The following is a 14,574-nucleotide window of genomic DNA, read 5'->3' as shown; positions in this document are numbered from 1 at the left end:
TTCCTACCTTATCTTCACCTCGCCGGGTATCACACCGATCGGTCCTGGCTCCAAAATCTTCATCCAACCCAAGCGGGGGCTAGACATCCATCATCCGGCGGCTGAAGAGGTCCAGAAGAGGCTCCAAAATCTTCATCCTATCCGGGAAGAAGAGGCGATCCAGACCGGCAACCATCTTGATCCAAGCGGCATCTTCTATCTTCATCCGATGAGGACCGGCTCCATCGTGAAGACCTCCAGCGCAGATCAATCTTCTTCCGATGACGTCCAACTGAAGAATGACGGTTCCTTTAAGGGACGTCATCCAAGATGGCGTCCCTCGAATTCCGATTGGCTGATAGGATTCTATCAGCTAATCGGAATTAAGGTAGGAAAATTCTGATTGGCTGAGGGAATCAGCCAATCAGATTCAAGTTCAATCCGATTGGCTGATCCAATCAGCCAATCAGATTGAGCTCGCATTCTATTGGCTGTTCCGATCAGCCAATAGAATGCGAGCTCAATCTGATTGGCTGATCGGATCAGCCAATCGGATTGAACTTGATTCTGATTGGCTGATTCAATCAGCCAATCAGAATTTTCCTACCTTAATTCCGATTGGCTGATAGAATCCTATCAGCCAATCGGAATTTGAGGGACGCCATCTTGGATGACGTCCCTTAAAGGAACCGTCATTCGTCGGGAAGTCGTCGAAAGAAGAAGATGGGTCCGCGGTGGAGGTCTTCAAGATGGAGCCGGTCCTCATCGGATGAAGATAGAAGATGCCGCTTGGAAGAAGATGGTTGCCGGTCCAGATCTACTCTTCTTCCCGGATAGGATGAAGACTTTGGACCCTCTTCTGGACTTCTTCAGCCGTCGGATGATGGATGTCTAGCCCCCGCTTGGGCTTGGATGAAGATTTCGGAGCCTGGAACGATCGGTGATACCTGGCATGGTGAAGACAAGGTAGGAAGATCTTCAGGGGCTTAGTGTTAGGTTTATTTAAGGAGGGTTTGGGTTAGATTAGGGGTATGTGGGTGGTGGGTTGTAATGTTGGGGGGGGTATTGTATGTTTTTTTTTTACAGGCAAAAGAGCTGAATTCTTTGGGGCATGCCCCGCAAAGGGCCCTGTTCAGGGCTGGTAAGGTAAAAGAGCTTTGAACTTTTGTAATTTAGAATAGGGTAGGGCATTTTTTTATTTTGGGGGTCTTTGTTATTTTATTAGGGGGCTTAGAGTAGGTGTAATTAGTTTAAAATTGTTGTAATTTTTTTCTTCTGTTTGTAAATATTTTTTTATTTTTTGTAACTTAGTTCTTTTTTATTTTTTGTACTTTAGTTAGTTTATTTAATTGTATTTATTTGTAGGAATTGTATTTAATTAATTTATTGATAGTGTAGTGTTAGGTTTAATTGTAGGTAATTGTAGGTATTTTATTTAATTAATTTATTGATAGTGTAGTGTTAGGTTTAATTGTAACTTAGGTTAGGATTTATTTTACAGGTAATTTTTTAATTATTTTAACTATTTTAGCTATTAAATAGTTCTTAACTATTTAATAGCTATTGTACCTGGTTAAAATAAATACAAAGTTACCTGTAAAATAAATATAAATCCTAAAATAGCTATAATATAATTATAATTTATATTGTAGCTATATTAGGATTTATTTTACAGGTAAGTATTTAGCTTTAAATAGGAATAATTTATTTAATAAGAGTTAATTTATTTCGTTAGATTTAAATTATATTTAATTTAGGGGGGTGTTAGTGTTAGGGTTAGACTTAGCTTTAGGGGTTAATACATTTATTACAGTAGCGGCGAGATTAGGTCGGCAGATTAGGGGTTAATAATTGAAGTTAGGTGTCGGCGATGTTAGGGAAGGCAGATTAGGGGTTAATACTATATATTATAGGGTTATTGATGCGGGAGTGAGGCGGATTAGGGGTTAATAACTTTATTATAGTAGCGGTGAGATCCGCTCGGCAGATTAGGGGTTAATAAGTGTAGGCAGGTGGAGGCGACGTTGAGGGGGGCAGATTAGGGGTTAATAAATATAATATAGGGGTCGGCGGTGTTAGGGGCAGCAGATTAGGGGTACATAAGTATAACGTAGGTGGCGGTCGGCCGATTAGGGGTTAAAAAAACTTAATCGAGTGGCGGCGATGTGGGGGGACCTCGGTTTAGGGGTACATAGGTAGTTTATGGGTGTTAGTGTACTTTAGAGCACAGTAGTTAAGAGTTTTATAAACCGGCGTTAGCCAAGAAAGCTCTTAACTACTGACTTTTTTCTGCGGCTGGAGTTTTGTCGTTAGATTTCTAACGCTCACTTCAGACACGACTCTAAATACCGGATTTAGAAAGATCCCATTGAAAAGATAGGATACGCAATTGACGTAAGGGGATCTGCGGTATGGAAAAGTCGCGGCTGGAAAGTGAGCGTTAGACCCTTTCCTGACTGACTCCAAATACCGGAGGTAGCCTAAAACCAGCGTTAGGAGCCTCTAACGCTGGTTTTGATGGCTACCGCCAAACTCTAAATCTAGCCCTTAGGGTTTATTTCACAGGTAAGTATTTAGTTTTAAATAGGAATAATTTATTTAATGATAGTGTAGTGTTAGGTGTAATTGTAACTTAGGTTAGTTTTTATTTTACAGGAAAATTTGTTTTTATTTTATCTAGGTAGTTATTAAATAGTTAATAACTATTTAATAGCTATTGTACCTAGTTAAAATAAATTTAAATTTGCCTGTAAAATAAGAATAAATCCTGAAATAGCTACAATATAATTATTAGTTATATTGTAGCTATATTATGTTTTATTTTATAAGTAAGTATTTAGTTTTAAATAGGATTAATTTAGTTAATAAGAGTCATTTTTATTTAGATTTATTAAAATAATATTGAAGTTAGGGGGGTGTTAGGGTTAGTGTTAGACTTAGGTTTAGGGGTTAATTAGTTTAATATAGATGGCGGCGGTATGGGGGGGCAGGATAGGGGTTAATAAATTTATTATAGGTGGCGATGGTGTAGGGGGGCAGATTAGGGGTTAATAAGCTATATATAGGTGGTGGCGGGGTCCGGGAGTGGTGGTTTAGGGGTTAAACAATTTATTTAGTTGCGGCGGGGTATGGGATCGGCAAGATAGGGGTTAATAAATTTATTATAGGTGGCAGCAGTATAGGGGGGCAGGATAGGGGTTAATAGGTATTATGTAGGTGGCGGAGGGGTCCGGGAGCGGCGGTTTAGGGGTTAATACATTTATTATAGTTGCGGCGGGGTCCGGGAGCGGTGGGTTAGGGGTTAATATATTTATTATAGTTGCGGCAGGGTCTAGGAGCAGCGGTTTAGGGGTTAATAACTTTATTTAGTGGGGGAGGGCTCCGGGGGCGGCGGTATAGGGGGTAGAACAGTATAGTATAGTGTGGGTGCTTAGTGACAGCTTATCAATAAAGCTGTAGAAAAGCCGAAGAGTAGCGAGATCAGATGAGTGATAACTATCACAGTCCGCTGCTCATCGCCCCGTTCTTGGTGCGTGGCTTTTTGACAGCTTTATTGATAACTTTGGCGAACGTATTCAGGTCCGCGGCGGTGATGTGAGGCGAGCTTAGGCCGACGAAGGCAGGTACGTACGGTGCTTGATAACTAGAGGCCATAGACTCTTCTAGGGAAAGTAAATTACTAGAAAATATGTTCTAGCTTACCTAATAATGTATAAAATATATAAGCAAAAAATTCAAAAATAAAACTAAATATCTTAAGTTAACCTAAGTGATAAAGCCCTACTGGGTGTTAAAAATATTGTAAGAAAATGTACTAGCATACAGCCCATTTTCTAAATGTCGGATGCATGTTACAATCCCACTTGTGATAGAATGTAACTATATAGTGTCAATAGTGAATATGATATATACAAATCATCTAAAAATAACTAAAGTAACCTATGTGAATATGAAATCATCTAAATATTACTAAAGTGACTTGTGTGAATATGAACTCAAAGGGGATACTAATGTGCTGTATTAATGTCTGAAAGGTATAAAAAGCTGCTAAATCCAACATCTCATTTAGGCCAGAGAGAAATAAAAACTGGAAACGATGAATCCAATATGTTTCCCTCTGGCGTAACTGAGTATATCTGTTGCGACCCACAGATCCAGCTATATGTTCTAGGGGAGTTATTTTGAAGGTATGATGATCACCATTATGTTGGACTGTACTGTGTCTTGAGACACTGTGTTTTATGGAGCAATATCTAATATTCCTCCAATCTTTGCTCCATCTAGTACAAATTTTTCTGCAAGTGCGGCCCAAATATTGTAGGCCACACTTGCAGGTCAAGACGTAAATCACATAATCGCTGCCACTATTGATAAAGCTCTTAATGGTCACAATTTCTCCTGTAACATGACATGTCACTGTTTTGTTTGCTACCATGTATTATGTAATTACATATATGGCATCTCTTTTTGTTACACCTGAAGACTCCACTTTTGCTTCTATTGGTAACCACGAGATTTTTATTATGTATATTGTTCTCTTTGGTTATTACTACTTTATTTGGAGCTAATTTCTGCTTGAGAGTCGGTGCTCTCCGGAATACTAATCTAGGCTTCTTTTCCAAGATATTTTTCAAATATGGATCCTTTTGGATTATTGGCCAATATTTGTTAATAATCTTCCTAATTAGTTTGTGTTCTGAGTTGTACTGTGTGATGAATGCTGGATTATTTGGATGATTATCATTCTTTGATTTGTCCTTTCCCAAAGCTTTAGGTACCAGGATGTCAGCCCTATTTACCTTCCTTGCTCTGAAATAACTATTATTAATTAGCTTGAGGGGTATCCTTTTTCTTTAAATCTCTTGATCAGGATGTCTGATTGAGTATCATAGATCTCCAAAGTGCTACAGTTTCTCCTAATATGTCTGAACTGACTATAGGGAATGTTTGTCTTCCAGCTATTGAGATGGTTACTGGAAAAGTGAAGGAAGTTGTTGCTGTCCGCTTCTTTAAAATAGGTGGAAGACAAAACATTTCCCTCGTCAGTCCACTCCAGGAGGGATGTCAATAGAGGAGCTTTTAAAGACAGAAAACAGACATTGGTGGGATTTGGACACCCTCGGAAAATATAAAGAGTAAAAGCAGATCCCAAGAGGATTGAGGGTGTTCAAAAACTGCTCTTTTAAAAACAATGACTCTTTAATAGAGTAATGGTTTTATATATTAGATGAGTGTTCCTTCAAACTGATACATTTGCTTATAACTCATAGGCAACATTTGGTTGATGAAACGACCAAAGAGATTGAAACTATCCAGAAAGAACTAGACAATTTTAAGGAGCACTCAGAATATCTAAGATTAAATAATGAAACTATTAAAGCCTCAGATAATTTTCAGAAAGAGCTGATAGAGAGGAAAACCTTGAAACTGGCTAGAGACGAGGAAGATTATGTTAAAGGAATTGTATATACATACAATAAGAAACCAGTAACAAATGTCACTGAAATTTCAGATAAAAATTGGACATTAGTTCAGAACAATAAGAACAAGAATAAAAATAAGTCACACTTTAATGGGAGAAGCAACAGCAATTACCCTGTAAAAAAACATAGGAATGAATACCAATCTAGGAATGGCCAATGTCCACAGAGTTCATATGATAAGTATAGGGGTGATAACTATAATCCAGCAAATCAGAATTGGAGATCTAGAGAAAATCCTGGTAATTACACCTATAATAATAGAACACAAAACAGACACCATTCCAATTGGACGCAGCCGGTCAAACAATATGATGAGGACAGAAATCCTAGTTACAACAGACAGTATCATGTATCAAATCAGTCTCATGACCATTGGACTCCAACACATCATAGACAAAATGATGCTCCTAATTGGAATTACACTTATAATCAATCTATTAATCATGAAATTGCCCTTCAAAATCAATATGAGCCCATGATTGGTAACATTAATAATGGGGAACCTACAGAGATAGCTCATTAACCACGAGGTTTAAAAGAGGAAAGACCATCCACCTCAACTGGGAATCATTTTTTAGGAGACAGGCCTCTGGCTCCATTGTGGAACAGAAACAGGCCGGCCCAAAACAACAACAAAAAAAAATCATTCCCAAGCGAGGAAGGAGAGGGAGAGGGAAAACCCTCAAAGAAACAAAATTACAGAAACTCAAAGAGGGAATTTTTAACTTATCTTCACACATATTATCGAATGATGAAATTAGAATCCTAGGTAGAGGTTTATCATACTGCCCTCCCAATCAACCCAACATTTTTAACATCTATGTAGATATCAATATTTATACTAGAAAATTATCACTACAGAGGTATTTTGGAGTTAAACAACTAAAAAAACAAAAAATTAGACGGTACCCCTTTATTAACTGATTCAATGGAGCCCAGAAATTTGGGACAATTGGTATATACCGAGGTTACTGATCAGTCCAGTAACCTCTTTGAACAGATAGCACATACTCCATTGGCACCTGCCTATTCCTTCAATCCGCCGAGAGTTGCAGGGTCGTTTGTTGACCTTTCCCAACAACTAGTGTTGGAAGATCTAACAAAAGCTTTTAATAAACAGGATAAATCTAAGAATACCCATAAAAAATATGGCCAAATGAACAACAGGCCCTTGAGAAATTAATGAATGATCAGAACTTAGTAATCTGCCAAGCACATAAGGGAGGGGGGATAGTCCTACAGGATCTATGTATCTGAAGCAAAATGCATTTTATTTCACACCAACTATTACAAAAAATTGCAAGGATATCCCACTATAGAATATAGTAAAAGTCTAAAAAATATGATCTTAGAGGGCTTTGCAAAAGGTATCCTCAACAAAAAAGAGAATCAATACTTATTACCAGACCACCCTAGTATCGACTTCTAATATCATCTTCCCAAAATCCATAAGCACCATAATAAACCATCGGGAAGACCCATAATCGCAGGGATAAATAGCAACAGATCATCTGTCAGAATACATTGACTTTTATCTACAAAAATACGTAATTCAACTACCGTCATATATTAGGGATACCACTGACCTTTTGAATAAATGAATGCCCTATAAAAAGGAGAATAAATATCTCTGGCTAACTTATGATGTGGGTTCCCTGTATTACAATATAGATCATAGTTTGGGTTTAGATGCTGTCAGCATATTTTTGGAAAATGATATCAATTTGCCCCTATTGCAACAGGAGTTTATATTGGAAATTATTAAATATATTTTGTCCCATAATTACTTTCAATATTTAGATGACTTTTACTTGCAAACTACAGGAACGGCCATGTGTACCTGTCAGGGTTTTTTCCCTGTTTTGTTTGCCATGTACTCACCTCTCTTGCTGACTTGGTGCATTGTGGGGGATGCTGCTCATTTCCTGCACTCCCTTTTATGGCCAGACTGGTGTGCATCATCCGTGTGAGACAGGATGCAGTCTCAGAATTGTGATGTCATCACTTATTATTTAAAGGGCCTCTGTTCAGTATGCTTTGCCTTTGCGTTGTCTCAGACCTGTTTGTGAGAGTTCCTGTGTATTACCTGGCTGCCTGATGTCCTTCCTGGTTCCTGATCACTGGCTTGTTCCTGACTCTGCTGTTTTCCTTGTTCCTGATTCCGGCTCGTCTGACTATTTGCTTTGGTTCCTGACTCGGCTCGTCTGACTACCAGCTGTGGTTTTGACTCCTGACTTGTTATTTGACTTGTGGACTTTTTATTATTTTTTGCTATTAATAAAGGTGTGATTATTTTTGCACTTCTCGTCTCAGTCTGATTCCTGGCACCCTGACAGTACCATATTCACCACCAGTTTTGCCAATCTTTTTATGGGCATATTTGAGGAGAAATACATCTACAACTCCTACTGGAGGGCAAATCTGGTATTCTATGGCTGTTACATAGATGATCTTACCTTCATATGGAATGGGTCGGTCGAGGATGTGACCCTGTTTGTAAACAGCTTAAACTCTAACCTAATGGGCATATATTTCCCTAATAATTTACAATCTAATAAAATATAATATTTGGATGCAGTTTTGGAGTGGACTGATGAGGGTAATGTTTTGTCTTCCACCTATTTTAAAGAAGTGGACAGCAACAACTTCCTTCACTTTTCCAGTAACCATCTCAATAGCTGGAAGACAAACATTCCCTATAGTCAGTTCAGACATATTAGGAGGAACTGTAGCACTTTGGAGCTCTATGATACTCAATCAGACATCCTGATCAAGAGATTTAAAGAAAAAGGATACCCCCTCCAGCTAATTAATGATAATTTCAGAGCGAGGAAGGTAAATAGGGCTGACATCCTGATACCTAAAGCTATGGGAAAGGACAAATCAAAGAATGAAAATCATCCAAATAATCCAGCATTCATCACACAGTACAACTCAGAACACAAACTAATTAAGCAGATTATTAACAAATATTGGCCAATAGTCCGAAAAGGTTCCATATTTGAAAAATATCTTGGAAAAGAAGCCTAGACTAGTATTCCGGAGAGCACCGACTCTTACGCAGAAATTAGCTCCAAGTAAAGTAGTAATATCCAAAGAGAACAATATACGTAATAAAAATATTGTGGTTACCAATAGAAGCAAAAGTGGAGTCTTCAGGTGTAACAAAAAGAGATGCCATATGTGTAAATACATAATACACATTAATACAGCACATTAGTATCCCCTTTACGTTCATATTGACACAGGTCACTTTAGTAATATTTAGATGATTTCATATTCACATAGGTTACTTTAGTTATTTTTAGATTATTTGTATATATCATATTCACTATTGATACTATGGGGCTGAATTATCATTTTGCGAGCGGACATGATCCGATATTTCAGATCATGTCCGCTGCACATCGATAAATGCCGACAGCATACGCTCTCGGCATTTATCATTTTACTTGTGAACTGCTGGTACAATGCCGCCCCCTGCAGATTTGTGGCCAATCGGCCGCTAGCAGGGGTGTCAATCAACCCGAGCCTAAAGGGACATTAAACCCAATTTTTTTCTTTCATGATTCAGATAGAGAGTACAGTTTTAAACAACTTTCTTATTTACCTCTTTTATCTAATGTGTTTCATTCTCTTGGTATCATTTGTTGAAGTAGCAGCAATCCACTAATGGTTTCTAATTGAACTCATGGGTGAGCCAATCACAATCGAGATATATATATATATATATATATATATATACAGCTACCAATCAACAGCTAGAACCTAAGTTCTCTGCTGCTCCTGAGCTTTCCTAGATAAAGCTTTCAGAAAAGGATAAAAAGAGAAGGAAGCAAATTAAATAATAGAAGTAAATTGGAAAGTTGTTTAAAATTGTATTCTCTATCTGAATCATGAAATAAATTTTTTGGGCTTCAAGTCCCTTTAATAAATATGCCACTATATAGTTACATTCTATTACAAGTGGGATTGTAACATGCATCCGACATTTAGAAAATGGGCAGTATGCTAGTACATTTTCTTACAATATCTTTTTAACACTCAGTAGGGCTTTATCACTTAGGTTAACTTTAGTCATATGTTATCACTTAAGATATTTAGTTTTATTTTTGATTTTTTTGCTTATATATTTTATACATTATTAGGTAAGCTAGAGCATATTTTTTATTAATTTACTTTCCCTAGAAGAGTCTATACATTAGGTAAGTTAGAGTATTTTCAGGAATCATATATATCTAAGAGGAGTAATTCATATGCACACATATATTTTTTGAGCACTCCGTGTACACATTTTACACATATAAACAATTTTTTTTAGCACTTATTTCTATTGCAAAACATTGTATTTCTTATTTTATAAATCTCATAGGTGATCTGTAGTGCTATAATTGCAGGAGGGTCATGGATCGCACTTTGTAGCATATTGAGACATGACCATAGTTAGATTTAGTACAAACAATAGGCCACTATCGTTGCGTAATTGGGTGAGTAGCGGTCATGTGGTATAATGACGAAATATAGAGATAGCTGTGATAGGTCAGTTAGCTATCACATAGTTAAGCTATGCCTTTGAGGATAAGTTGGGCGTATTATTGCCAGACATGGAAGTCAAATACATGGTAATAAGATGCATGTTTTAACCGATCTCATTGTAAGATGTAATGTGAAAATTAAGCTGTCATCAATGTCGGATCTATTAAGGTAGGATACCAATTCCTATTAATATAAAACATATATATGCAGAAAGAGGGGAATAACGGTTTATATGATTATTGGGAACGTAAAAGAAATGACAACAAATAATAACAAACTGAATTACGTTTGCATAGAGGTTTAAAGGGACAGTCTACACCAGAATTTGTATTGTTTAAAAAGATAGACAATCCCTTTATTACCCATTCCTCAGTTTTGCATAACCAACACGTTTATATTAATATACTTTTTACCTCTGTGATTACCTTGTATCTAAGCCTCTGCAGACTGCCCCCTTGCCTCAGTGCTTTTGACAGACATGCAGATCAGCCAACCAGTGCAGACTCCTAAATAACTCCACGGGAGTGAGCACAATGTTATCTATATGACACACATGAACTAACACTGTCTAACTGCAAAAAACTTTCAAAATGCTCTGAGCTAGGAGGCGGTTTTCAGCGGTTTAGAAATCAGTTTTAGGCTACCTAGGTTTAGCTTTTCAAAAATACCACCAAGTAAACAAAGCAAATTTAATGATAAAAGTAAATTTTAAAGTTGTTTACAACTGCATGCCCGATATGAATCATGAAAGTTTAATTTTGATTAGACTGTCCCTTTAAGTGTTGTTAAGTGTTGTGATGTGACATTTAATATAAGTTTGACTAATTCAAATGTGTATTTGAACATCTATCATGACATTTTTTTGTGTATATTTAGCTCTACACATATTAGTCTGGTATACACGCCCATTGACTTACCAAACAGCTTTTGATTGGTGCAATAAAGATTTAAATAGCAGGACAGTTAGAAGGTGATTTTATGCCTGATGAAGCAGACAGTTTGGGGCTGAGAAACGCGTTGTAAACTAAGGGGATACTTTGATACCCCATAGTCCACTACTTGTTTTAACTATATTGTTTTTTAATAAACACAAAGCTTTTTTTTATTTATAAGTATAGTGGAATAACCTTTATTATTTTGCCCATTCAAATGTGTTTGGTCACAAATATACTCATTGATCTGGTCCTGCTTGGAGTCCTGCTTTTCTGGATGAGCCTGGAGTTGCTGAGCTGATACACCATTTACAATATATCAGTCTGCTTCTACTAGCACATAAGGGTGCTTGTTTGAAATGTGAGTACCCATTTGGTCTTTTTCACACTATTGCTATTTTGCACAGGTTGACTTTTTCACACTATTGCTATATTGCACTTGTAGATCTGCACATGTAGTGCTTTCCTTGTATTTCAGAATACTCTGTATTGGGTGAGCTGATACGCCCCAAAGTATATCGGCCTGTTTCTACCAGCACATGTGTGTACACATTTGGCTAACTTTGTATTGCTTTTTCCTATATCTGTTTGGTGGATCTACACATGAGGCACTCCTTTGTTCTTCTTTTCTATAATTTAGGGAAATGCCCTACAAAAGGCCCTTTTAAGGGCTATTGGTAGTTTATTGTAGGTTAGGGGGTGTTTTTATTTTGGTGGGGCTTTTTATTTTTTATAGGGCTATTAGATTAGGTGTAATTGTTTTTACGTTTGATAATTTCGTTTATTATGTTTTGTAATCTTAGAGTTTTTTTATTTTTCATAATTTAGTGTTTATTATTTTGTGTAATCTTAGATTTGAAATTTTTTTTTCGTTGTGTTAGGTTTTTTTAAATTTAGTTTTTTTAATTTTATTAGAATAGTTATGTTAGGTTTATATATAGTTTAAACTTTCACAGGTAAGTTTGAATTGTTATATTGGTATTTCAATTTAAAGTTAGGGGGTGTTAGGATTAGGGGTTAATAGTTTTATTTAGTGTTTTGCAATGTGGGGTGCCAGCGGTTTAGAGGTTAATAGGTTTAGTTTAGTAGTTATGATGTTGGGGGCTGGAGGTTTAGGGGTTAATAGGTTTATTTAGTTGTCTGCGATGTCGGGGGCGGCGGATTAGGGGTTAATACGTTTTATTAGTGTTGGCAATGTCGGGGAGCAGCGGATTAGGGGTTAATAACTTTTATTAGTGTCGGCGATGTCAGGGAGGGACGGATTGGGGTTAATAACTTTTATTAGTGACGGCGATGTCGGGGCAATAACTAGCAAAGTATGAATCTCTAGTCTTGTAATAAAACTCTGATTGTCCTGACTTTCTAAGGTATAATCTAGATTTGATTAAAGACAAAAAGATGACTAATTCCCTTCATATGTTTTTTAGCCATCCCTTTTATGTATTTTTTTTCTTATGTTGTATTTAAAAGATTTTCACAGTTTTCTATTGTACAACCCCAATCCTTCCTCATCATGAATCTAAGATTCCTTAACAACCAATACTTTCTTCTCCAGCTTCTTTCATTATCTATCACATTTCATACCTTGTTGTTTAAGTCTTTCTAGAACATCTTTAGTATGTTTCTTATTCAAACACATGGAATTATTTTCAGCAGTTTACCACTTCTTTTTTCTCATTTTTTTCATTCGTTCACACCAGAAATCAAAGAGGAGTTTTGCCAACATACTGGATTCTTTATGGTTGCCTAAACTTTAGTGATTGTTCCATGTCTACTCTGTCCACTCAATATGTGGTCTACACTAAAAATGCCTGGTTATACTGCTTATTGATGTTATTGCTGCGTTTGTATTTTTAATATTGTTCTTGTTGTATTCCTTGATTTTAACGTCGGCCTTTGAGTTGTAAAAGTAAATCCAAAATATTTGTATTTGAGTCTTTAATAAAATTATTTAAAATTATTATACTAAAGCTAGCATAATCAGAATATTTCACTATGGTAAAAATCCCTTGTGCTTTTTATTTCCTTGCACCAACTATAACAGAGTGTTTGATGCTGATGTATAGCTAAATCTATTTTTGTATTCCTTAGCTGGAAGCCCATAGCTGACTATATTGATCAACAATTTGAACAGTACTTCCGAGATGAGAGTGGCTTAAACCGGAGAAACCTCCAAGACACACGAGTTCACTGCTGTCTTTACTTTCTGTCTCCTCTAGGACATGGGTATGTATGAGCATATTGTATTCCATGTATGCATATATTTCCCACAGATGTGCAGATGATAATAATGGATATGTTTAGCCCACACGGGCATCCAGAGGGGAGTGGGGACAAGAGGGGCATTTGCCCCCCTCTTGAATTTTCCTCCCCATCTGGAGTAAAACTGCGGAAAAAAAGACAATAGAATGTCCATTTTTTTGTCTTTTAATTCTTTCAATGTAGTTCAGTGTTAGAGGAAGAAGCACAGTATTCTGGGAGTTTCAAAGCATTCTGGAATTTTTAGTTCACCCTATGCTTCTCAGTATTGGGAAACTGCAGTTCTGGACTCTATTTCCCAGCATGGATTATTTCCCTCCCTCTCTTGAACTGGTGATCCTTTGAAGGAACATGAGTGTTCACGTGTGAAGAAAACAAGCCTCTCATAAGCAACCAGCACTGGGGAAAGTCAGATAAGTTCTGTTACAGCTACACTTAATTTTTAGTTTTTTTGTTTCTTTTTCTCTCCTTGCACCCTTGTGGCACTGTATATTTTTTTTTACTAGTTACACAATCAGGAGCAGCAGCAGTCAGCAATGCTGATTGACACCAATGAACAAGCAAAGTATTGCAAAATCCTGCTGCTACCTGTATAACTGCTAACAATCAGTCACCTAGATTTAGAGTTCTGCGTTAGCCGTCAAAAGCAGCGTTAAGGGGTCCTAACGCTGCTTTTTACCGCCCGCTGGTACTTAGAGTCAGGCAGGAAAGGGTCTACTGCTCACTTCCCTACCGCGATTCCAAGCTACCGCAGATCCCCTTACGCCAATTGCGTATCCTATCTTTTCAATGGGATCTGCCTAACGCTGGTATTTGGAGTCTTGGGAGAAGTGAGCGGTAGAGCCTCTACCGACAAGACTCATACCGACAAAAAAAGTCAGTAGTTAAGAGCTTTATGGGCTAACGCCGGAATATAAAGCTCTTAACTACTGTACACTAACACCCATAAACTACCTATGTACCCCTAAACCGAGGCCACCCCACATCGCCGCCACTTTAATAATTTTTTTAACCCCTAATCTGCCGACCGGACACCGCCGCCACCTACATCCTGCTGCCCCTAACATCGCCGACCCCTATATTATATTTATTAACCCCTAATCTGCCCCCCCAATGTCACCGCTACCTAACTACACTTATTAACCCCTAATCTGCTGACCAGACCTCGCCGCCACTATTATAAATGTATTAACCCCTAAACCGCCGCACTCCCACCTGTCAAACACTAGAATAAATAGTATTAACCCCTAATCTGCCCTACCTAACATCGCCGCCACCTATCTACAATTATTAACCCCTAATCTCCCGCCCACACCGTTGCCGCCACTATAATAAAGTTATTAACCCCTAAACCTAGGTCTAACCCTAACACCCCCTAACATAAA

The 14,574-nt window shown here is 37.4% G+C and overlaps 1 protein-coding gene across 1 annotated transcript in view; it reads left to right on the top strand.

Annotated features, from left to right (window-relative positions):
- LOC128652320 (septin-4-like) overlaps positions 1 to 14,574 on the top strand; it is a gene marked incomplete at its 5' end in the record, with an annotated part of 120,802 nt that overhangs the window by 45,985 nt on the left and 60,243 nt on the right. Inside the window, one exon of the mRNA XM_053705256.1 lies at positions 13,022 to 13,156. Within this exon, the coding sequence (XP_053561231.1) occupies positions 13,022 to 13,156 (135 nt within the window). The remainder of the gene's footprint in view (positions 1 to 13,021; positions 13,157 to 14,574) is intronic.

Source organism: Bombina bombina, chromosome 3 (genome assembly GCF_027579735.1).
Source record: "Bombina bombina isolate aBomBom1 chromosome 3, aBomBom1.pri, whole genome shotgun sequence".
Taxonomy (NCBI): domain Eukaryota; kingdom Metazoa; phylum Chordata; class Amphibia; order Anura; family Bombinatoridae; genus Bombina; species Bombina bombina.
This window is presented reverse-complemented; position numbering and strand designations above follow the sequence as displayed.